We start from the raw sequence: 25742 nt of genomic DNA on the forward strand, positions 1-25742 counted from the left end.
TTCGCAAAAAAATAGAAGAGTGACTAACATTAAGTATTAGGATGTGGAGGACACAGAACTCCTGTGAACCGTTGGTGAGAGGGTAAAGTTATACAGCCATTCTGGAAAAATAATCTAGTGGAACATAGTGAAATCAAATGTTTGCCCTATAAACCAAAATCACAGTCCTTGCTACTTCTCCCAAAGAAACCAGTACACAGGTCAATAAAATGGCACCAACTAGGTTTGTTTTCTCATTGTGCTATTGAATGTTTTATAGAGAATTGGAGATAACTTAGATGTTAACAACTAGTGGACTCAATAATATGTGGTATACATATATCTTCAAATACTATGCAGAACTTAGATGTATATATAGAGAGCAACATATATTAATTTTTAAAACATTTTAATCAAGTACTATTTAGGTAAAAGAAATACACATGCAACATTTTATAAGGATAGATTTATATTTAAATTTCACAAGAGTGAGAGTGGATATTCATATAGACAGAAAGGAGGCAATGGGACCGATGAATAGAGATAGAGACCTACAGTAAAACAACAACCTCCACTCCTCAAACAGAAGAGCCGCCCATGGGCCAGCGTTGATGATGGATGATGTTCTGTGAACTAAGGCAGTGTTTCCCAACCTTCTCTCATGATGAGAATCACCTGGTGGAGTTGTTAAAACACAGATTCCTGAATCCCAACTAAGAAGTGCTAAACTAGAATTTTTGGGAACATATAGGTAAAATTGTATACTTAACTAGTGCTCTAAGACAGATTTTATATACAGAGCACTAAGTTAGGTATGCAATTTTACCTATATGTTCTCAAAAATTCTAGTTTAGCACTTCTTAGTTGGGATTCAGGAATCTGTGTTTTAACAACTCCACCAGGTGATTCTCATCATGAGAGAAGGTTGGGAAACACTGAACTAAGGGATACGATTAAGTACAAAACAATAACTAAAAACAAAAATTACAAAAAAAAAAAAAAAGTGAATAACGTCAGGTAGTATGCTTCGCAAGGGCAAAAGCTTGAGGCCAAAGGCTGCGACCCGCTCGGCTACTCCAGGTCTTAGCTCCTTTCCCACATCACCCCCAACCGCCCGCCCCCAGCAGCTGGCGGGAAGGGCGCATGCGCACTGCCAGACCCTTCCCGCTTCCCCGTCGCACCTCTTCCGCTTTCGGCCCCGCCCACAGCGGGCGCTGTCGTTTCCGGTTCAGCCTCGGGAACAGCCGGAGCGCTTTGGGCCTTCGCTTTCTTAGGTCCTCCTACTTCTCTAAACGCTTCCGCGACTGCCTCGGTCGCTGGGGAAGGTATTTACCAATAAAGTTTTACTATTTCAAAGCCGAGCGGGTTGGGCCGGGTCCAGCCGCCTTCCTCTGGGCCGAGGCCCGCCGTTCCTCTCGGCTCCTGGCTCCGAGCGTCAGGCCGTCATGGCCCGGGGCCGGCTTGGCCGGGCGGGCTTGAGGCCGCCTTCCGCTGCCCACGCGCTCGCATGGCTCCTGGGGCCGCCGGCGTCCGCCTCCGTCTGAGCGCAGCCCCTGGGCGCCCACGGGCCGCCTCGCGCCGGACCCCATGGCGTCCGAGGCGCCGTCTCCTCCGTTGTCTCCATCGCCACCCGCCTCCCCGGAGCCGGAGCTGGCCCAGTTGAGGCGGAAGGTGGAGAAGTTGGAACGCGAGCTGCGGAGCTGCAAGCGGCAGGTGCGGGAGGTGGAGAAGCTTTTGCACCACACGGAGCGGCTGTACCAGAGCGCCGAGAGCAACAACCAGGAGCTCCGCACCCAGGTGCGCGGTCCGCCGGCCCCGCGCCGCCCCGCCCCGCCCCGGCCTTCGAAGCCTCTGGTTGCCCCTGGCACTTGAAAGAAATAAAAGTTCAGTGCAATTAAAATTCCATGTACTTTTGGAGCAAACCTGAGAGTTCCGGTTACTCGATTTAGATAAGCGCGAGGGGACACGTTCCGGCTGGTGCGCATTGAACTTCTGTCCTTTTAGGTTGTTTTCGTTCTCACGGCATTGCCCGTTGGCAGCAGGCACATTTAATATCTTCTAGGTCACTTTTGGGTTTCTTAAAGCGCTGGATTTTAATCAGAACCCCATCTGTCTGATCCTGACCCTCGGTTGCCCATAAAAAAGAATGCGAGCACCGTACAGGTGAAGGTTAAGTTAAGCGTGAACATTGTGTAAGGTGGTCATTCTGGGCGTTTCCCATTTTGAGTGTTCTGTTGGAAGTAGGGAAGATATAACTTCCTTTTGCTAGAGACTAAGCAGCTAACTTCATTTTTATAAAACACATTAAGGACAAATATTTAAACTGTCACACTTAAAAAAAAAACATTTAAAGAAGAGCATAATACTTTTTTCCAACCTGATTTGTTTGGCCGTTGCACTGTGTCCTGATAAGTTATTTTCACACAATTATTAATTTCAATTAAACTGTTGTCCTTTGTAATATATGGGGTACCCTTGCTAAAAACCACATATGCAGTTTGAACCCTAAAATGTTTCCAGACTTTGATATACTTCATTATCAAATAATCTATGAAAAGAACTGCTGAGTTGCAATGACTTTAGCTATGCCCATTGCATAGAGTTATTGACAGTATGATATTATAGAAAATTTGAATTTGTTTATTCAACTAGTTTTTGAACACCTGTAATGTATAAGGACCGTGCTAGGAGAATATAAATATTGTTAAAATATCTTGGGGGAAGGGGAGCAAAATATGACAGCCTTTTAAAAAGCCTTCTTATAATTTCCATTTGTTCAAGTAATGCCTGCTTTTGTGAGAGAGAAAAAAAACCACAACCAAAAAACAAATAAACATGTTTGCTAACCATTGGGAGCCAGCATTTTGGTTTTTAGTGTTATTTTAAGAATGGTCTAACATGAAACATTGAAATGGATGCAGCTTGACTCTGCTGGTGGTGATAATTACTCTTTACTTTCCTTATCAACCGCCCCTGCTCGTGGTAGAGTTTGGTTGTTAACTGTCACTCCGAATTATTAAATATTGTTTTATCTAGAGCAGTTAAAAACTGGGTTGAGAATTGAGGGTGAACTGTTAGAAAAACAATATGCTCAGGCATTGGAGGCAGTACAAACTTGTGCAAATTACTCTGTCTCCAGGTTTCTCACATATAAAATGGGGATTAGGAAAACTAATTTGTGAGATGGTTGTAAGAATTAATAAAGATGTTATCCAAAGTAACACATATAGTGCCTAGCACATAGCAGATACTAAAGAAATTATCTAGTTTATAGTAATAGTGATAGTGGCAGAGCAGAACCAAGACTGGACAAGGCAATCAGTAGTCTAGGATGAAATATTTGAGAAGGCACTGACTCTCAGGTATGGACCCAATACTTGCAGGAAACTGAGGCTGAATGCCTCCTTAATTTGCTAGCTACGTGCCTTGCTTGATTCACCCTAGTTCTAGCCCTGGTTGTATGGGTAGATCTGATAATTTATGAAGATTTTTGCCTAGATTATATATAATCAGTTTTTTAAATGTTTTTATTAGTTTCAAAGGAAGGGAAAGGGAGAGTAGAAATATCAATGATGAGAAAGAATCGTTAATCACCTGCCTCCTGCACACTCCCTACTGGGGATTGAGCCCACAACCTGGCATGTGCTTTAACCTCCTGGTTCATAGGTTGACATCCAATCACTGAGCCACACCAGCTGGGCTTATATAATCAGTTTTATCCCCTTTCTCTTTTTAAGCTTTATGTGTTACTAAAGAACTAGTTAGAAGCCTGTTTTTAGTTTCATCCTGTAATAGACACCTTACTCTTAGATGTTGTCTGAGGTGTATTGAGAAGGCTGCTCCTCATTGCTTGTGGGTATTTCTGTTGCTCTAGCTTTGGCAGTCAGTGAGGGACAGGGAGAATAGATGCCGCTCTGAGGCAGTCCTGTTTTCTGCTGCAGTTATTCAGTCATAAGACTACAATTTAAAGAAAAATCAATCATCAAAGTACTTTTTAAGTTAAATGCATGAGAATTAATGTTTTTTCCCCTTTAGAGAGAACTGCTAACCAATTAAAATATTACTATAAACACACTCTTACGTTTTGGAAATAAAGGATTCTGTTTATAAAGTCCTGTTAATTTAATCTATTTGATTTTCAAAGGGGATATTTTGAGGTTTAGCAGGAGATGATAAGAATAAAAAGCATTTCCCTCTGCACATGTAAAAGATGAAAGAAAGTAAATGATAGTATTTTCAGTTTTTCTAAAAAGGAAACTGCCTACTATTGGTATTTCTCTGAAAGTTATACCAAGAAAAAATAATTATTGTAATTTCAAGAGAATGGTATGCATTTTTTTAGATTGCTCTATGATTTCTTTTTCCTAAAGCCTCGTTTTCTTTTAGGTAGAAGAGCTCAGTAAAATACTTTATTGTGGGAGAAAGGAAGATAAGAAGAAGTCTGATGTAGAAGTACAAACAGAGAACCACCCTTCTTGGTCAATCTCAGGTATTTAGTTGCTATTGCAGATATCCTACCATTTATCACATTCAAATCATGCTAATATGTAATTTTCATTAAATTTAAAATAGACAAATGTCTAGATAAAGATGAGGACTGTTACAAGGATGTCTTCTCTCCATATGATCATATATTTCATTTTCAGAAAATTGATTTGCTCTTCTGATACGAAAGTAGAAATCCATTGTCATTCCTATAAATACATAGGATTTCTACTGTGTCTTTAGTGGCACATTGACTGAGTAATTTCTGCCATGCTGTGAGCCATTAACCCTCATATCTGATCTTCCATGTGACCCAGGTGCATGAGTTTTCCTGTTGATGTATTCCACTTAGTATTGTGCTCAGTGACAGTCTCTTAAGCCTTTGTGGGAATGGTGAGCCCACAACCATGACCTCATCAGTGGAATTATGTTGTGAGGCAAAATAACTTGAGTAACTGAGTTTTAATAAATAGGGATAAAAAGTTATTTTTCCATTAAGTTTGTTTTATTTTAGTCAGCATATAATTTAGTTAAATTGCTAAACACAGCAAAAGCACTAACATTACATATCTGCATGATAATATATTTTTTAAAAGTCAGCATTATGAGAGATGTTTGACAGAGAAATCAACCTTTGACATGTCTTCATTCCATTGACATTTGATATGCAATGATAGTAACCTATATGGTTAGAATGTTAAGAGTTGCTAATTTTTTTTTGACAGAATACAGCTTATTTACCTATTTTCTTTTTTAGTCTTGCTATGGAAAATAAAAACCTGCTTACTGTTTTTAATTTTTTTAGCTTGACAGCTAGGGTACTTAAAGTGACATTAAAATCAAAGATTAAAGCATCTGCAGATTTATCTGCACTATCAATTTTAATCTGTTGAAGTGTATACAATTATAAAAATACAAGAGACCCAGTGCATGAAATTTGTGCATGGGGAGTGGGGGTCCCCTCAGCCAAGGCTGCACCCTCTCCAATCTGGGACCCCTTCAGGGATTTCTGACTGCCAGTTTAGGCTCCTAATTGCTCACCTGCCTGGTTGCCCCTAACTGCCCCCTTCTGCTAGCCTGGTCACCCCTAGCTGCCCCTCCTGCTAGCCTGGTCACCCCCAAATATGGGCCCCCCCCCCCCCGCCCCCGCCCGCCTGGTTGCTCCCAACTACACCGCCCCCCACCGGCCTGGTCGCTTGTTCAGTCGTGTGGTCATGGCTCACTAACCCCCCTGCTGGCCTGGTCGTAGGCAGTCATCTTGTGAGGGTGCAAGGATTAATTTGCGTATTCTTTATTATATAGGATGATTTGCAGTGTGTACTGTTTTGTGTTCAGTGCCAATGTTTTAGAATTCTAAGTCCTTTTTATATACACTATTCTAATATGTATTACAATTTGTTTTTGCTATAGATTATTATTATCAGACATATTATAAGGATCTTAGTCTTCCAAATAAAGTGACAGAACTTTCAGTTCAGCAAGATCAGGATATCGAAGCTTCTGCTTATAATTTTAAAGACCAATCACAAATAGAAAATGATGTGTACACTGGTACTGATGTAACGGAAAAGGTTGAATGTGGACAAGAGGACCATTTTGCCTCAAATTCACAGGTAATAAAATGCTACTACTACTGATGCCCGAAAACTTGTCCTTCATTATCGTTATTATGCAAATTGAGTTCTTTGGTCCATGACAGCATATATACAAGGGTTATAAATATTCTTTATATAATTATGCAGAATATTACACTTTTAGAGAAACAAAAATTGCTCATGTATTTGTTTCCTACTTTGTTGTGTTCTAGAATCTTGTGATGTACATAAACTAACACAAAAAGGTTGTGGGTTCGATTCTCAGGGCACATACCGAGGTTGCAGGTTCGGTCTTCAGTCAGGCACAGAAGAGAGACAACCTTTTTGTGGATGGGATGACATTCCAACCAACTGAACCCCTGGCCAGGGCTGTACAAAAATTTGTTAATGCTTCCTCTCTGTCATATATCCTGCCACTGTTCAGATTTTTATAATTTGGATGTTTTATAACTTTTTTCTTAGTTGTGTGTTTGAATCAGGATCCCAGTAAAGTTTATACAGTGCAACTGCTGATGCTGTGATAAATCTCACATAATCCATAGCTTTCTCTTCCATCTCCTAAAATGTTTTTTCCCTTTGGGCCTATGATTATGGGAGAATCTAGATAGTTTGTCTTCAAGTGTACTTCAGAGTCCATATTTTGTGGGTTACTTTCCTATGGTATTTGGCATTTATTTTTGAGTAATGGTCAGTGTTTTCAAAACTGAGTCAAAATTGAATTAACTGATAAATATTTTTTAAGTGAATCAAATTATAATTGATAGCCATCCCTTCCGTTGCAGAAATTGAAGACTTATTATTTAAAATAGCTCTTTAGTCTATTTATTGTTTTTAATTTTGCTAACTTTTAAGTTGTTATAAGAATATTGTTGTCTTATTTGACATGAATTTATCTTACCTAGGAGCCAGCATCTGCATTAGCAACAGAAGATGCATCCTTAGAAGGGTCATCATTAGCTGAAAGTTTGAGAGCTGCAGCAGAAGCTGCTGTATCACAGACGGGGTTTATTTATGATGAGAATACTGGACTGTATTTTGACCACAGCACTGGTTTCTATTATGATTCTGTAAGTATCTCAGACCTTTTAGTATTGTAACTGTATACTTAGATGCTTGGTACCAAATATTAAACCCTAAACTGAACTAAGGAAAGCAAGAAGCTGTATTTAAAAATTATGTTTGATTCAAAGGTATTTGATAAGAGTAAAGAATTACAAAATAGTTTACCATACTATACTTTTAGGTTTATAATTAAGTTAATTGTGATTATTATAAGTTGATATAAATATAAAGGAATGTACAAAAATTTTGGAGTACTAATAAAAGCAGACAACTACATTATTGGAAAAATTTAAGAACCTACACTAACATTTTTTAATAGAATTTATAAGGAAGTGACATTGTTAATTCTAGGTGTGGGGTGAGATTTTTTTGTTTGTTTCAAATACTTATGAACCATTTGAGGCCACGGTGGGGGGGGAAGTGTGTCTTTTGCTTGAATTCTCATTAGCATGTTTATTATTAATGTTTTATATTTTGTGGATTTTAAGCATTTCACTTTTACAAAATCAGTCTGTTAATAGTTAGAACTAGGAAAGCCGTGTGGGATCAGATGTATAATGGGCCGCTGACTAGGACAGAACTAGAAAATTAAATTCTTGATTTTTAATACAATGTGGTGTCTGTTGAAGTTTTGTACTTAATTGGGCTTTTAATGAAGACTTGATGTCAGCGATAATGAAACTCACATACCCACATATCTCAACCTTGATGGTCTAGGCATGTGATCTGATCCTCAGGAATTATAGAATTTAGTGCCCAAAAGTGGACTGGGTATTCACTATTCCAGTTCTAGAAGTATTGTTAACTAACCTAGGGAACATAATGATAATGCTAAATATCTTAGATAGGGATTTCATTAGCTTGTTAGTTTGCACTTAGTATAGAGACTTTGTAAATCCTTTGTATAGAGAGGGTTTTCTTTCACTGGAGTGTGCTTATAGATAATGCTAGTTGATATCTAGAAAACTAATATTTAAATGCTTATTACTAAAGGAAGTAAGTTATTCCTTGGTTTCTAGGAAAATATAGAGTTTCTGAATATATGACATTCTTCTTTGTCATTCTTTTACCTAACTTTCTGTATCTTTCCTGCACACATTCTGTAAATGGTTATTTACATTCTGCAGGTTATATGTCTCAGTAAAATAGGGACTTGTTGTTTTGCCATTTTTATTGTGCTAATTTTCATCATATTTTAATTAAAAATTTAAAAATGTCTTTGAAAATGCCTATATTTTGGACTGAAGGACATAACAGATTAAAAGGTTTGAGTTTTAAACATTCTGTTATCGTATATACTAATAAAAGGGTAATATGCTAATTAGACTGGGTCAACTGGACATCTTCCCGACATCCGACTTCCTTCCAGTTCCAGGCAAAGCCATGGTGCCAGGGGCTGGGCAGAGGTGGTTAGGGGCAATCAGGCTGGCAGGGAGGAAGCAGTTAAGGGCAAGATCAGGATGGTGTGGGGGAGTAAGCAGTTAGGGGGTGATCAGGCCAGCAGGGGAAGGCAGGTGGGGATGATCAGGCCAGCAGGGGAGTGTTTAGGGGGTGATCAGGTCAGCAGGCAGAGGTGGTTAGGGGTGATCAGGCAGGCAGGCAGGTGAGTGGTTAGGAGCCAGCATCCCAGACTGTGGGATCGGGCCTAAACCGGCAGTTGGACATCCCCTGAGGGGTCCTAAATTGGAGAGGGCATGTCTGGCTGAGGGACACTTCCCTAACCTGTGCATGAATTTTGTGCATTGGGCCTCTAGTTAGAAACAGGTTTAGAGCACATACATTCAGAAATCTGCAAAATGGACTAAAGATAATAAATTGCAATAGTATCAACAGAAAAATAAACCTTTTCAAGAAGTTTTAGTTTAATCTCAGTATGTCACAAGAGGTCTGATCTGCATGGATTTCTGATGAAAAGAAAATACAGACTTTTAATTAAATCTTTTTAAAAAAATGTGTTTTATTGATTTTTTACAGAGAGGAAGAGAGTGGGATAGAGAGTTAGAAACATCGATGAGAATCATTGATCCCCTGCCTCTTGCACACCCCTACTGGGGATGTGTCCGCAACCAAGGTACATGCCTTTGACCAGAATCAAACCTGGGGCCTTTCAGTCCGCAGGCCGACACTCTATCCACTGAGCCAAACCGGTTTTGGCTAATTAAATCTTTATAATAGAGTACTGGCCAATATCTAAAAAATACAGATGATTGCATAATTTTATCTTTTTGGTTTTCATCCATTATTTTCCAAAATTTATTTTTGTGTGGCTGCTTTACTTTTAAATCTTTAGCTACTTCCAATAGAATTAATTAAGTGAAGATGATTTTTAAATCAATTTCTTTGTGTAGAAAGTTATGGACTTAACTTTATTTCCAAATTTTTCTACAGGACTTTTAGTCATGAACATCAAAAGGCAAATCTTTGTTTTATGACATTGAGAAAAGGGATCAGGGTTTTATATTTCCAAACCATTATTGTGTAATATTAAGGGTAACGAGTCTGTAATTGCTTCCATGTGCTCAGTTTTTTCTGGTGCATGCCTTAGTTTTCATCACTTCTAAAAGGCTTCTTGTTATAATTTTTTGTTGATGTATTAAGTTGAACCATATGAAATTGCTGTTTCTGTAAGTTAAAAAAATGGTGAAATGTTGGTAATTTCATGATTCAATTTAATATTTAAATGTTCACATTTTTTCACCCTAGGAAAATTAGAGCAGATGTTGAATGGTAAAGTATTTTGAAAATTTACATATTTTTGAAAACACGTATATTTTGGACTGAAGTACATAACAAATTTTTCTTTAGAAAAGTTTTTATGTGTTTTAGAGCAAGCGGGGGAGGGGGGGGAGAGAGAGAGAGAGAGAGAGAGAGAGAGAGAGAGAGAGAGAGAGAGAGAGAGAGAGAGAGAGAGAGAGAGAGAGAGAGAGAGAGAGATAGATATGGGAGAGAAATTGATTGGCTGCCTCCTGCATGCCCCTTACTGGGGATTGAGCCCACAATCCAGGCATGTGCCCTGACCTGGAATATAATCAGTGACCTCTCGCTGCATGGAATGACGCTCAACCAACTGAGCCACTCCTGTCAGGGCCAAGCATTTTTCATTGTGATACTTTTATTTACTATCTTCAGAAAATACTGTAGTTCTTAAAAGAAACTTTACTATGTGTGAATATGTTTGACATCTCTATTGTTTACTTTTCTATTTTATCTATCTTAAATAAATAGTACTTATTTTTTTATTTTAAAAGGAAAATCAACTATATTATGATCCTTCCACTGGAATTTATTACTACTGTGATGTGGAAAGTGGTCGATATCAATTTCATTCTCGAGTAGATTTGCAACCTTATCAGACTTCTAGCACAAAACAAAATAAAGATAAAAAGTTGAAGAAGAAAAGAAAGGATCCAGATTCTACAACAAATGAGGAAAAGGTATTATCTTCCTAATTTTTAAAATTTACATAATGGTAACATAGTTAAGTCAATTTTTGATGAAACTGAAAATCATTCAGTAACTACATTTCAAACATGCCCATTAAAGTAGCAAGTTATCAGAATCTGTTAATCACAGAGCATTTGTTTACATTGGTCTGTTTCACAAATTCTCAGACACTAGAAGTCAAGTCTAAAGGAGGTATATTTAAAAGTCTAAAGGAGGTATATTTAGGGCAGATAAGATACTCTTAAGTTACATAATTTGGAAGAACTTTCAGACCCTTAGTTGATAAGTTGATGTCAGTGCACAATTCACAATAAAACACAAAAAAAGTTTATAAGTAAATATATATAAAAATTCTTCTTTCTTAGTCACTTTGAGCAGTTTCTTACCTATATTATGTTAGCAAACATTAAAAAAAATCAATTTCTGGCAAATATAGAGTAGATATATTTTCATAAGTAGTATAAATTGGTATCTTTTGGAGAATAAATTGGCCGTTTGTATCAATATCTGTAAAAATGTTGATAGTTTTCAATTAGAAAATCTCATTTCTGGTAATTTATTATCTATATATATGAAAGCCTAAGTGACCAGTCAACAATAAATTTTGGATCACTTGAACTATTAACTTAAACAAATAGCTATGATGCGCACTGACCACCAGGGGGCAGATGTCCAACCCAGGAGCGGAAACCACAGGCATGGAAACATGAAACAGATGAATCTCAAGGGAAAGAGGGAGCGGGAAGGATGGGAAGAGATAAACCAAAGATTTTACATGCATACTAGAGGCTCAGTGCATGAATGCACCTGAGGAGTCCCTTGGCCTGCCTCTGCCCTCTCGTAATCTGCAATCTGGACCCCTCGGGGGATGCCCTTTAAGCCCCTGTGCCACCCACGTGCTGCTTGCTGGGTAGGTTGGCTCCAGGGCGTGTTCAGCCCATCTCACAGTCCAGCCCCGCTGGCCACCTTCTAATTAATTTCCTTTCAATGTGCATGAATCCGTGTACCAGGCCTCTAGTTATTTTATAAATCCAAAGAAAGAAAAATGCTTTTGTTTAATTATATAGCAATATTTATAAGAACAAAGAAAAGTTAATAGTTCAAATGATCCAAAATATATTGTTTAAGAAAATGATAATACATTTAATTGAAAAAGCATTACTTATGACTAAGAATGGTAGTTGTAAAGAGTGGGGGGAATTTTTAAAATAGTTACAATACGTTAAATTGAAAAAAGGAAAATAACCAAAAAAGTTACTAATGCTCTTATTTCTGCTCACTTCACAGATAAGGTTGATGATTTATAGTCAGGAAAGGAGGCTAATTGTGAATTCTGGCAACTACTTGATACTTTACTCTTAAGATATTATCTCATGTTTTCTTAACCATGGGGAAACATTTTTAAATATATAATACCAAAGTTCAAAGATGAAATTGGTATTTTGTTGAATTTATTTTCTGTTCTTTGTTTGATTTATTTTTATTTCTCTACTGTTTTCATTAAGAGTACATAAAAATAGAAGAATGTGTGACTAAAATACTAAAAATGATTTTTCGCTTTGCTTTCAAGAACTATGTTTTAATCACTCCTACTTGTTACTAGTGGTTGAACCGTTTGAGAAGATAGGTTGTAAAATTACTTCTGCCTAGCAATAAGAAATGAACATACACCTATCATCAAATGGTCTTTCCTGACAAACTAGAGAATGACATTTGAAAGCATTCAGTGAGATTTTGGTTTAGTTTAGCTCCCATAACTGCTTATCTATGTTTTCATTTTATTTATCTCTGTTTTTATTTTGTTTTTTAATCCTCACCCTAGGACATGCTGACAGAAAGAGAGAAAGAGAGAAAGAAAGAAAAACAGAAACATTTATTAACTGCCTTTTATAGGCGCCCCAACCGAGAATTGAACCGCAATTCTTGGGTGCACAGGATGATGCTCATCCAACTGAGCCATTCTGGCTGGGACCATAACTGTACTTTTTTAAATTTAATTTTATTTTTTTATCCTTTGAAAATATGTGAACTCCAGGACAGGGACTTAGGAAAAAATCCTGATGAAATTTTGAGAATTGCTTGAGAATTCTAAAAGGTAATTGTGAAGCATGGGAGACCAGTGAAGACATCCTTACCTTTTCTTTATTTTTTAAGACACTCTTGAGCCTCATTCTTTGTAGATGGAGGGTATGTGGAAAGAAGAGAGTAGAGTGAGGTGATTGGAGTAATTAACTTGAAATATGCATTTATACCTCAATGCCCAAATTATTTTTTACAGAGAGGAAGAGAGAGGGAGAGAGAGTTAGAAACATCAATGAGAGAGAAACATAGATCAGCTGCCTCCTGCACACACCCCACTGGGGATGTGCTCGCAACCAAGGTACATGCCCTTGACCGGAATCGAACCTGGGACCCTTCAGTCCGCAGGACGACGCTCTATCCACTAAGCCAAACAGGTTTCGGTGAGAGCCAATTTTTTTAAACTTAAACTTCTTCTAATGCTACTTCTTCAAAATAGACTTACCCAGGCATTTTATGGAAGAGCCACACTCAAGGGGCCAAAGAGCCGCATGTGGCCTCGTGAGCTGCAGTTTGCCAACCATGGATCTAGACTCTCACTTGGTCCAAGTAATATGTGACCGTTTGTTGAAAATAGATAAGAAGAGAGAATTGGGATAAATTCTTAGCATCGTCTGTATCACTTGATAATTGATTTCATGTGGTGGTTAAAGGGATGTCAAAGATAACTATAAGATTTTTTATTTGAATGCTAAGTGGATAGTAATATGTTTATTAAGGGAATATGAGCAGAAGAGGGGGTACAGGTAATAGCTATCGTTATCTCACTGTACATATATCTTCACTAATTCATTGTTACATTTAGCATTATAAGATAGTCATGTTTAAGATTATCTTCTCCACCCACCATTTTCCAGGATTTGAATTCAGAAGACCAAAAAGCATCCAGTGTTGAACATATAAACTGCAGTGAGGGAGAAGATTGTGCAAATGTGAAAAAGAAAGCCAAAATAGACATTCGTTACAAAAATAGTTCCCATGAATTCACTGTTCCAGTTATCGGAAAGACTATAGAATCTCCCCTTAATGAAAACATCTATAATTCGACCTCATTTAAAGATGAGAAAATCATAGAGACTGAAAGCGAGCCAGAAGAAGGTGAAATTACAGATTCTCAGACTGAGGACAGTTATGATGAAGACACTACCAGTGAAGACAGTGTAACTGCAGAAGATACTGAGGATGAAGGTGAGTAACCATTATTTAATTTTACACAAATAACTCAGTCTGGTCATTGTAAACATAGTAACACTGTTAAAAATGTTAGTATAATATATCTGCCCAAAATTAAACATTGTTTTAAATTGATTCTTTTCATGACATTATTAAAAATTTGGGGGGCTACCATTGCTTATTCTTAGCGAGTAGAATGTAAATAAATGACTAACACTTGGACCTTAAGTTTCATTGCACTGAATGGCCTCATCTATAGAACACAAAACCAAGTTATCTGTGCCCTAATCCTAAAGTATGTATTAAGTCTGTTTTAGTGGCTTAGAGACTATATATATTGGGTCGGCAAGTAAGTAATTGCGGATTTTTTAAAGAAAATCAAAGACAATTTTTTCATGGAACTAAATAACTTTATTCTGTAATGTATTGCCCATTTTGATCAATGACCTTTTGCCATCTTTCAGGCAGCATCATAATCCCACGTTCAAAAAACTTCTGGTTTTTATTAGCAAAAAACTGAATCAGGTACGATTTGACATCATCATCATTATTGAAATTTCTACCATTCAAGGAGTTTTGTAAAGATCGAAACAAAAAGTAATCAGATGGTGCAAGGTCAGGACTATATGGTGGATGTGGCAAAACATCCCAACCAAGCTCCATTAATTTTTGCCGAGTGACCAAAGATGTGTGTGGCCTTGATGGAATACAACACCTTTTCGATTTGTCAATTTGGGCCGCTTTTCTTCAACTGCATTGTTTAATTTCATTAGTTGTTCAATGTAGACATCAGAATTGATCGTTCGGTTGGGTGGTAAGAGTTCAAAGTAGACAATTCCTTTGTAATCCCACCAAACTGATAACAAAACCTTCTTTTGATGAATATCAGCTTTTGATGTTGTTTGAGTTGGTTCACCTGGCCTGCTCCACGATCTTTTCCACTTGATATTGTTGTAAACAACCCATTTTTCATCGCCAGTTATCAGTCATTTTAAAAATGGATCATTTTCATTACGTTTCTTTAGCAAATCGCAGCTGCTAATGCGTTGCGTTAACTGTGATTCTTTCAGTTCGTGAGGAACCCATGTATCGAGTTTTTGAACATAGCCAAGTTGTTTTAAGTGATTTTCAATGCATGTATGTGATACATGAAGCTTCTCTGCAATCTCACGTGTTGTACTGTGACAGTCCGAATTGATTATTGCTTTGATTAGGGCGTCATCAACTTCAACTGGACAACCAGAGCGTTTTTCATCTTTGAGTGAAAAATCACCAGAACGAAATTTGGCAAACCAATTTTGACACTGCCGTTCTTTTAAGGCTTCGTCACCATAAACAGCACATAACTTTTTATGAGCTTGTGATGCGTTTTTCCCTTTGTGGAAATAAAAAATCAAAATATGACGAAAATGTTCCTTTTGATTTTCCATTTTTCAACGAACGCCAAACGAAAACTACTAAACAGATCAAAAAACTTTTTTTTACTGATTAACAGCTGAATAGCCAACTATCAAATAACAAAATGTGTTTTACATTTTTACTACGTCTGCAAACCTAAAAATTCAACTGAAGCCATATATGTGTGAAACCCGCAATTACTTACTTGCCGACCCAATATATATATAAATATTTTTTTTAATATATATTTTATTGATTTTGTACAGAGAGAAAGGGAGAGAGATAGTTAGAAACATCGATGAGAGAGAGTCATCGATCAGCTGCCTCTTGCACACCCCCTACTTGGGCTATGCCCGCAACCAAGGTACATGCCCTTGACCGGAATTGAACCCGGGACCCTTCAGTCCCCAAGCCGACGCTCTATCCATTGAGCCAAACCGGTCCCTGCGGCTTAGATATTTATAGCACACATTTATAATTGAGAGGGGGAGAGCAAATTGCCTTTAAAAAGTATAGTCCTTGAATTCAATTATTAAGATAAATTTAATATATTTTTTTACTTGAGGATATGAAGATAAACTTTTTAAACCCAGGATTTCATATTAGGGTATATGAGTTTATTTTGTTTTTAATGGAATTACTTATATATTTTTTAAAAGGGTAGATTCAGTTTTTCTAACTTAATATAAAAATGCTAGTTTGTGCCGGGACCGGTTTGGCTCAGTGGATAGAGCGTCGGCCTGCGGACTGAAAGGTCCCGGGTTCGATTCTGGGCTAGGGCATGTACCTTGGCTGCGTGCACATCCCCAGTGAGGGGTGTGCAGGAGGCGGCTGATCAATGATTCTCTCTCATTGATGTTTCTAACTCTCTATCCCTCTCTCTTCCTCTCTGTGAAAAATCAATAAAATATAAAATAAAATAAAAATGCTAGTTTGTGACATTTTTAAATTCCAGGACCTTAAAAAAGATATATGCTGACTTTGCTAAATGCCTTTAGTTTGATCACTTTAGATTGGTAACAGTGTCATATACTTCTGATTAATAAATTTTTATTTTATGGATGCCTCCTATCTCTAGACATGTCTAACTTTTTTTTTTTTTTTTTTTTTTTTTTTTTTTCCCATAGCATTTGGTTAATATTTACTCACTTGTTTCTTTGGCAGATGAGGAAAAAATTTGGCCCCCTTGTATTAGAGTAATTGTTATTAGATCACCAGTGTTGCAGACAGGATCACTTTTTATAATTACAGCTGTAAACCCTGCTACCATTGGAAGGTAAAATGTTTAATATTATTATATTTGTCTTAGTGGATTGTACATTTCTTGAACAGTTATCATGAAATCTGCATGGTACTTGTTACTTGAGAACTTGTGCATGGTACCCAAGAAATATTACTTACCGTATTTTCCGGCGTATAAAACGACCCCCTAATTTTACAGTTAAAACATAGGTTTAGGCCTATAGTTGCTGTATAAGACTACCCCCCACTTCCGAGGCAACACCAGTTCTTTTTTTAATAGACCGCCTCTCTGACTCAGCCAATCCAAGCAGGCTTTTTATGCATGCAGTTATACATGTTCTGTACACGAAGCTGCACTGTGTTCTAGTAAAAAGCCTGTTGTCACTTGGTTTTGAAAATCAGATGAGGGTATGACTTCATAGTCCTGAAAGTGGACTGCCTATATAAAGAGATAAAATCTCATTGATACCTTTCACAGAGATTTTTGTCAATTTTCTTACCTTCTATACTGCCTTTTATAGGTTTAAATTACTTACTACACCCAGTATTGGCCTCCTCTGCTTCTTTTCCTTTGCCCCTTTGTACCTCATAATCAGCTTGCTAGAGAGGTAGATTTTAATCAGAATAAGATAATTTCCTTTCTTTCTAACTGAAAAAAATAGTCTATCCTTAATTAAAATTCTATGCAATACCTTAATTTTAAATTCTTAGACTAGTACATGCCTTTTATATGCAGTAATAGAAATGGGAACATAGTCAAGTCAGTCAACAGATCTGAAATAGGTAATTGACATTAGTATGAAGGATATTTTGTCTCTCTGAATGTTTATTAGCCTGGATATATGGACCAAAAATAAAAGTAATTCTGGAACCTTTCAAGTAGGAAATTTACAGTATGATTAAGGAAACTGGTCTTAGTGTGATAGAGACACTTGCATTTTAGCATACATTTTGTTTGTTTGTTTACAGTATTACATATGTCTCCTTTTCCCCCTATTGACATGCCACCCCGGCCACTCCCACCCCCAGGGGCAAGCCCCTACTACCCCAGTGCCTGTGACCATTGGTTATGCTAATATGCACACATACTAGTCCTTTGGTTAATCTCTAGCCCCTCTCCCCCTGCCCCTTGTCTCTGGATCTGTTTTTGTTCATCAGTTAATGTTGATCATTATATCCCACATATAAGTGAGATCATATATTTATCTACTTCGACTGGCTTATTTCACTTAGCATAATGCTCTCCAGGCCCATCCATGCTGTTGCAAATGGTAAAAGTTCCTTCTTTTTTAAAGCGACATAGTGTTCCATTGTGTAGATTAGGAGTGTCGAACTCAATCAGAGAAGGGGCCAAAATCTAAAATCCAGCCTAAATCGCGGGCCGAATGGTTTACTGAACAGTCATAAACTGTCATTGTGATGGAAACGCAGCGGAGTGCAGTGATGACAGCGCGGTGCGGGCCACATTGCAAGGCCTGGCAGCATGGATTTGGCCCACGGGCCTTGTGTTTGACACATGTGGTGTAGATGTACCAAAGTATTTTAATCCATTCATCTGTTGATGGGCACTTAGGCTGTTTCCAAATCTTAGCTATTGTAAATTGTGCTGCTATTAATAGAGAGGTGCATATATCCTTTATGATTGGTGTTTCTGGTTTCTTGGAAAATAGTCCTAGAAGTGGGATTACTGGGTCAAATGCAAGTTACATTTTTAAGGAAACTCCATACTGTTTTCCACAGTGGCTGCACCAGTCTGCATTCCCACCAGCAGTGCATGAGGGTTCCTTTTTTCCACATCCTTGCCAGCACTTGTCTTTTGTTGATTTGTTGATGATAGCCATTCTGACAGGTGTGAGATGGTACCTCATGGTTGTTTTGATTTGTATCTCTCAGATGATTAGTGACTTTGAGCATGTTTTCTTTTTCTTTTTTTAAACTGTTCTATTTCTTTTTAAAAGCTGTTCTATTTTAAAAAAAATGTATGTTATTGATTTTTTTACAGAGAGGAAGAGAAAGGGATAGAGAGCTAGAAATACCAATGAGAGAGAATCATCGATCAGCTGCCTCTTGCACACCCCCCATTGGGGCTGTGCCCGCCACCAAGGTACATGCCCTTGACCAGAATCAAACCTGGGACCTTTCAGTCCGCAGGCTGACACTCTATCCACTGAGCCAAACCGGTTTCGGCGAGCATGTTTTGATATGGCTCTCAGCCTTCTGTATGTCCTCTTTTGAAAAGTGTCTATTTAGGTCCTTTGTCCATTTTTTGATTGGATTGTTTATCTTCCTTTTGTTAAGTTGTATGAGTTTTCTGTAAATTTTGGAGATGAAACCCTTATCTGAAATAGCATTGGCAAATATGTTCTTCTATGCACTGGGCTTTCTTGTTGTTTTGTTGATTGTTTCTTTTGCTGTGCAGAAGTTAATATATCTTTTTTTAACATTACCTTTTAAAACAATATTTAACAAAAAATTCTTTTCATGTTTCTAAGTGCTGCATTTATATTTGCTTCAATAATTATTAAAGACATGTTTCTTAACTGTGCAGAGAAAAAGATATGGAGCATACTCTTCGAATCCCTGAAGTTGGTGTCAGTAAGGTAAGCTCTTTGGTTTTACAAATATAGCACCTTGATATAATTTTATAAGTCATCATTATAGCAGAAAGCTTAGAGTTTTTCCCATTTAATAGAAAGTTTAATAGTTAGTGAAGTAATGCTAATGAAAGTAATACAGATTTGTTTGTTCCACATTTGAGAAAATAAAAATTATCACAATTTTAATGTACTAAATTATGTTTCATTTTTAAAAATCTGGAGCAAGAGTAGAAAAAAATGTGGATTAATTTAGGTACATGAAGTAATACCCATTTAACAGGTATTTATTGAGTGAAATAAATATGCTAGATATTATGACAGTTCAAAAATGAACCAGACCTCGATTCAGACTACCTTTAGTTGATGGTTACTTAGTGTCCAGAGTATTTTATAACCCTGGAACAATCTATTCTCTCTTAGTTGAGCCTCTAATGGTTTCTTTCAGGAAAGAGAACCGTTGAGTTTTCAAAACAAATAGTAAGGACAGAGTTACAACTTAAATACCAAGTATAAAGCAAAAAGGTCTAGCTTCTGAGAGTCTGTACTTCATATTTATCTTTTTTGTTCTGTATTTTCTATTGTTTTTCTTCCTCCCTTCTTGGCTATAATCTTTTCCCCCTTTTTTGTTTTTCTTTTTTTGACCTTTGATCATTCCCTTTTTTTAAAAAAAAATAAAACTTCTCACTATTACTTTGAAAGTGTAGTTATTTTTACTGTTTTTAGACTCATTCAGAGAGGAGTAAATCTTCATAATCTTAACTCTGACCAAATTATCTAGCTTTTAAAAAAATTTTGTTTTATTTTTGCAACATTTTTTATTGTTTAAAGTATTACATATAGTAGTATATATATCTCCTTTTGTTCCCCCCATTGACCTTCCCCCAGCCTCCCCTACCCCCTGTCGCATACCCTCAAACCCCCTTGTGTCTTATTGGTTGTGCTTATATGCATGCATACAAGTCCTTTGGTTGATCTCTCCCTCCACCGCTCCCCAACACTTCCCAGCCTTCCTGATATAATTTGACAGTCTCTTTGGTGCTTTCTGCCTCTGTACCTATCTTTTTGTTCATCAGGTTATAATGTTCTTTTTTCCCCCCATAAATGAGTGAGATCATGTGGTATTTTCCTTTCATTGCCTGGCTTATTTCACTTAACATAATGCCCTCCAGGTCCATCCATGCTGCTGCAAATGATAATAATTCCTTCTTTTTTATAGCAGCATAGTTTTTCATTGTATAGATGTACTATAGTTTTCTAATCCACTCATTTGCTGATGGGCATTTAGTCTGTTTCCAAATCTTAGCTATGGTGAATTGTGCTGCTATGAGCATAGGGGTGCATATGTCCTTTCTGATTGGTGTTTCTAGTTTCTTGGGATATATTCCTAGGAGTGGGATTACTGGGTCGAATGGGAGTTCCATTTTCGTTTTTTTGAGGAAACTCCATACTGTTCTCCATTGTTTAACTTTTTGAGGAACTGCCAGACCCCTCCAAAGCAGCTGTACCATTTTACATTTCTACCGTGTTGTATTATATATGAAATTTTTAATTAAATATTTCTGCAGCTCTTTATCCAATTAAAGAGACATGTATTAAATACATGTCCAGTATTCACATATATGAGGCACTGTGATACGTACTGAGAGGCAAGCAAAAATGTAAACTAATGTAAGCAGTAATTGTAAGGAGTACAATAACATTCACATCTATAATAATAAAAGTGTAATATGCTAACTAGACCAACTGCCAAACGACCTTCTTGATCTCATTCGGACATCCTTCCTGATGAAGCTGTGGTCGTGGGGGCTGAGGCAGAGGCGGTTAGAGGTAATCAGGCAGGCAGGCAGGCAGAGGCAGTTAGGGGCAATCAGGCAGGCAGGCAGTCAGAGGTGGTTAGGGGCAGTCAGGCAGGCGAGTGGTTAGGAGCCAGTGGTCCCGGATTGTGAGAGGAATGTCCGACTGCCAGTTCAGGTTCGATATAGTTGGACATCCCCCAATGGGTCCTGGATTCTGAGAGGGTTGTGCAAGCTGGACTGGGGGACACCCTCCTCCACCCCTCTGCACAAATTTAGTGCACTGGGTCTCTAGTATTCATATAACTTCATAAATACTAGATAAACAAAGTGCTGTGGAGCAAGGAGAGAGTAATTAGTTTTGAGATTAAAAAAATGGAAAACTTCTCTGAGAAGTTGACTTTGAATGTTTCAAATCACCTTTTGAATTAAGCATTTTTAATGATATAGACAAGAACTTATATTTGGTAAAAAGTAATTTCAAATTGTTTATATGGTATAGTGTAACTATATTATAGAAGTAGGAAAGGTAGGTCACACTGAATTATTGATAGTTATAGGTAGAATTATAGGTGACTTTTTTTCTGGAGCCTCCACGTTTCTATCAAAAGCATCATAATACTTTTGTATTCAGAAAAATTATTAAAAATAATAAAAGTTATCAGAGCCTAAACTCCATTGTGTCTTATCAAAGAGAAATTGTTATCTATGTTTTTTAAAAAAAGTATACTACTTTATAATTATCTGGTTTCTTTTTTAAGTTTCATGCAGAAATTTATTTTGATCATGACTTACAAAGTTATGTCCTTGTGGATCAAGGCAGTCAAAATGGTACAGTTGTTAACGGAAAACAGATTCTTCAGGTGAGTATATATAAATTACTTGCACATTACTTTTAAAAATTGAACTGAAATGTTTTATTCCTGAAGGCCGTAGTTATTATACATATCATTTGGTTAGGTCAGTGTTCAAGTCCAAATGTGTTACATGAAAGGGAATTCCCAGAAAGGGCTGAAGAATTATAATAAGTTAATACTTGACTGTTGAGTTTTGACTTCTAATTATGTACCTATGTCTTGATTTAAGAGATAAATCCATTTAAAAATATGTTTTTATTACTTCAGAGAAGGGAGAGGGAGAGATAGATGCATCAATGATAAGAGAAAAATCATCCCTCACTGCCTCCTGCAAGCCCCCTACTGGGGATTGATTCCACAACCCCAGCATGTACTCTGATTTAGAATTGAACCTGACCTCATGGTTCATAGGTAGATGTTCAAACACAGCCACACTTGCTGGGCGAGTGAAATGTATTTTAAAGCTATTCAGACTAAATGTTTTTGAACAGCTTTAGGGGTCCTTCTTTGTGTTTTTAAAATTTTATTTTAATGAAAGTGTTGCTAAACTTTAAATTCCTTGAAGGTAGGGGCTATGTCTATCCAGTTAATTTCTATTTTCAACATGTAGCAAAGTGCTTGGCACTGGAAGGGAGCTGTATTCTTAGAAAATGAAATAAAATGAAATTGTCAAGAGGAAAAAGAATAATGATGCACTATTCCCTGAACACTTTGTCTTTTTTACTAGAATTAATTTGTTTTGGTACTAGATTGTTTAAAGTTTGAGTGGATATTTCTCTGATAGGATTGGGCATGGAGATAGGAGGTTGTGATATTTGATAATATAAAAATCAGATGTTTCTCATTTCTATTATCTTCTCCACTAGTAGAAAATTATGGATCATCCTCAAGTTGTGGAAATATGCGTGCCTATCTTATTGAGAACCATCTAAAAAATTTTTTGTTATAATCAGACATTACTTCCATTTGACATAAAATAATCATATATAACTCTTTTGGATTTCTGTTTTGTAATTTTTCCCCTCAGCCTAAAACTAAATGTGACCCTTACGTACTTGAGCATGGAGATGAAGTGAAAATTGGAGAGACTGTGTTGTCCTTTCACATTCACCCTGGCAGTGATACCTGTGATGGCTGTGAACCAGGGCAGGTTAGAGCTCACCTTCGTCTTGATAAGAAAGATGAATCTTTTGGTATGTGAAATTCTTTTTAATGTGTATGATAACTTCTAAATTCACTGGAGTGTGCTAAAAATGTATCAGTTGGCTACCAGCTTCATATCTTGATATAATACTGTATTGAGAGAATTTATATATATTACTGATTTTAAAGAGAGGAATGGAGAAAAGGAGGAAGGAGAAAGAGAAACATCAGTGAGAGAAACATCCATTGGTTGCCTCCCGAGCTCTCCCTGACTGGTGATTGAACCTGCCATCTTTTGGTACAGGACAACGTTCCAATCAACTGAGCCACACTGGCTAAGGCAAGATAATTTATATTTCAATAAATATTTTAAACATTTACTTATTGATATGAAAAAGTCATCCACAGTTAACTTCTGTCATATACGGTAATAGTAACATCTGTAGTAATAAAAGTGTAGTATGTTAATTAGACCGGACCTCTTTCCTTCCTGACAAAGCCACAGCAGGTGGGGACAGAGGCAGAGGTGGCAGAGGCCCCTGGCCGTGGTGGAGATGGGTGGGGGTCGGGGCCAAGGCCCTTGCATGAATTGTGTGCATCGGGCCTGTAGTAGAAAATAGTAGGCCAAGATATTAAGAGTTATTGGTTTATATGCTTTCCTACTATAGTTTATGTTGATGTATCATCTAAGTATATACCATGATTTTCTGTAGAAAGTAACACTGTAGGAAGTTGCTACTTTGCTTTAAACTCACTCATCTAAGGCTTTTAAAATTTATTTATTTATTTTATTATTTTTTTTAATATATTTTATTGATTTTATACAGAGAGGAAGGGAGAGAGATAGTTAGAAACATCGATGAGAGAAAATCATCGATCAGCTGCCTCTTGCACACCCCCTCCTGGGGATGTGCCCGCAACCAAGGTACATGCCCTTGACCGGAATCGAACCCGGGACCCTTCAGTCCCCAAGCCGACGCTCTATCCATTGAGCCAAACCGGTCCCGGCTAAGGCTTTTAAAATTTAAATAGATACCTTGAACTAGTAAGAACTATTTTTCCCCCCACATCAGTTTCCCCCCTAAATATCACCTTTACATGGTCATTGTATATTTTTTATTTTCTGATGCTAGATAATTAAAATAAGTATGACACTTTACAAAGTATTATGAATCTTGGGTTCTGTGGTTTTTCCTTTGCACATGCCTGTGTTTCTTTGGAAAAGTCACAGTATTTGAGAATCTTAATCTTTGGTGTTTCTTTTGTTATCTGTACTATTCAATATTACATTCCTGTAATCTTTAGGTTTTGGTTTACTTTCCAAGTAGATTTAATTACCAAAATGCTGAAAGGACATCATCACAACTCAAGATTCCTTTATATAAATGTTTATTTGCACTTTTGATTAATTTATAGATGGGATGAGAATATTATTAGTTTTTAATTATTAAATGAGTATTAATTTTATATAAAATCTATCTTTAGTGAGTTTTTATTTTTAAATCACACTCACTTTTTCCTTTTAGTTGGTCCAACACTAAGCAAGGAAGAGAAAGAATTGGAAAGGAGAAAAGAGTTAAAGAAAATACGAGTAAAATATGGTTTACGGGTAAGGATGTTAAGTATTATTATATGTATTCAAAATTGTATACCTGGTTTTGAATAAAAATGCTTTTAGATATGCAGGTCCACTTTAATATATATAAAAATAGTTATTTAGAATGATTTTGAGGTTTATATAATTTCATTTAGTTGTTTACTGTTACCTTAACAATTGTTGAGATTGAAGTAGAAAAATGGTAATAATACCCTAATTTTTTATTTATTTAATTTTTTATTGTTTAAAATATTATATATGTCTCCATTTTCTTCCCTATATTTTGATAGCCATTTCTGGTTTTAAAAAACTTGCATTCAATGTTACCATGGAAGAACATAGTTGGACTAAAGCTGCCTGATTTAAAGACTTGTTATAAATTACAGTAATATAGTGTAGTATTGGCATATGTATATATAGAATACATAATGAACTCTCAAAAATCAGTAAAAACAAGCCAATTAAAAAATGAGCAAAAGATTTGAATAGAAACTTCCACTGATATACAGATGTCAAATAAACACATGAAAAGATGTTCGGTATCAGTAGACATTAGGAAATGCAAAGTAAAACCAGTTAAAAAGATTGACCATAACAAGTGTTGATGGGCATGTAGAGGAACTGGAACTCATGACTCATTTATCCAAGAGAAATGAAAGCATATGCTCATATAAAAACTAGTAAACAAATGTTCATAGCAGCAATTTTTCTAATAGCCCAAACTGGAAAAAAATGTATGTGTTCATCATGAATGGATAAATAAACTCTGGTATATATCTCTGTGGTCAAATACTATTTAGCAATAAAAGATCAGGAGCTATTGATATTGACTAGAATATGGATGAACCTCAATTGTGCTGAGTGAAAGAAGCCAGACAAGAATACATAGTATATACTTCTATTTATATAAAATTCTAGGAAAACAAACTTACATGTGACAGAAAGATTGCCTGATTGCCTGAGTACAGGAGAAGAAGGCTGCACAGGGAGGATCTGAGGGATAGATTGCAAAAAAGGACAAGGACACTTCTATGGGAGATGGATTTGTTTATTGATTGGGGTGATGGTTTTATAGGTATATACACATCTCAAAAGTGTCTAATTGTACACTTTATGTGTAATTTATTGTATGTTAACATACCTCAAGACTGTAAAAAGTATTGCCATTTAATCCTGTAAGTAGACCAGGAACATGATTAATATTTTCAGTTTACATTTGAGAAATTAAAGCTAAGGGTTACTAAGTGATAGAGCTAGGTGTAGAGTCTAGGTCTAAATTAGTGTATTTGTCCAGTGCT

At 36.7% G+C, this 25742-nt stretch overlaps 1 protein-coding gene across 4 annotated transcripts in view; it reads left to right on the forward strand.

Moving 5' to 3' along the window:
• Window positions 1-1108: 1108 nt before the first annotated feature.
• AGGF1 (angiogenic factor with G-patch and FHA domains 1) overlaps window positions 1109-25742 on the forward strand; it is a 28674-nt gene continuing 4040 nt past the window's right edge. The window contains exons 1-11 of one of the 4 annotated variants that reach the window (XM_045571612.1): window positions 1109-1776; window positions 4366-4468; window positions 5875-6077; window positions 6962-7126; window positions 10370-10555; window positions 13502-13832; window positions 16380-16491; window positions 19006-19057; window positions 21609-21710; window positions 22732-22897; window positions 24374-24456. In XM_045571612.1, the coding sequence (XP_045427568.1) occupies window positions 1567-1776; window positions 4366-4468; window positions 5875-6077; window positions 6962-7126; window positions 10370-10555; window positions 13502-13832; window positions 16380-16491; window positions 19006-19057; window positions 21609-21710; window positions 22732-22897; window positions 24374-24456 (1713 nt within the window). In that variant the 5' untranslated portion in view covers window positions 1109-1566. The remainder of the gene's footprint in view (window positions 1777-4365; window positions 4469-5874; window positions 6078-6961; window positions 7127-10369; window positions 10556-13501; window positions 13833-16379; window positions 16492-19005; window positions 19058-21608; window positions 21711-22731; window positions 22898-24373; window positions 24457-25742) is intronic. The other 3 variants (XM_036409509.2, XM_036409510.2, XM_036409511.2) reach the window with 3 other exon arrangements.

The sequence above is a fragment of the Pipistrellus kuhlii genome, unplaced genomic scaffold (genome assembly GCF_014108245.1).
Source record: "Pipistrellus kuhlii isolate mPipKuh1 unplaced genomic scaffold, mPipKuh1.p scaffold_m20_p_4, whole genome shotgun sequence".
Lineage (NCBI taxonomy): Eukaryota > Metazoa > Chordata > Mammalia > Chiroptera > Vespertilionidae > Pipistrellus > Pipistrellus kuhlii.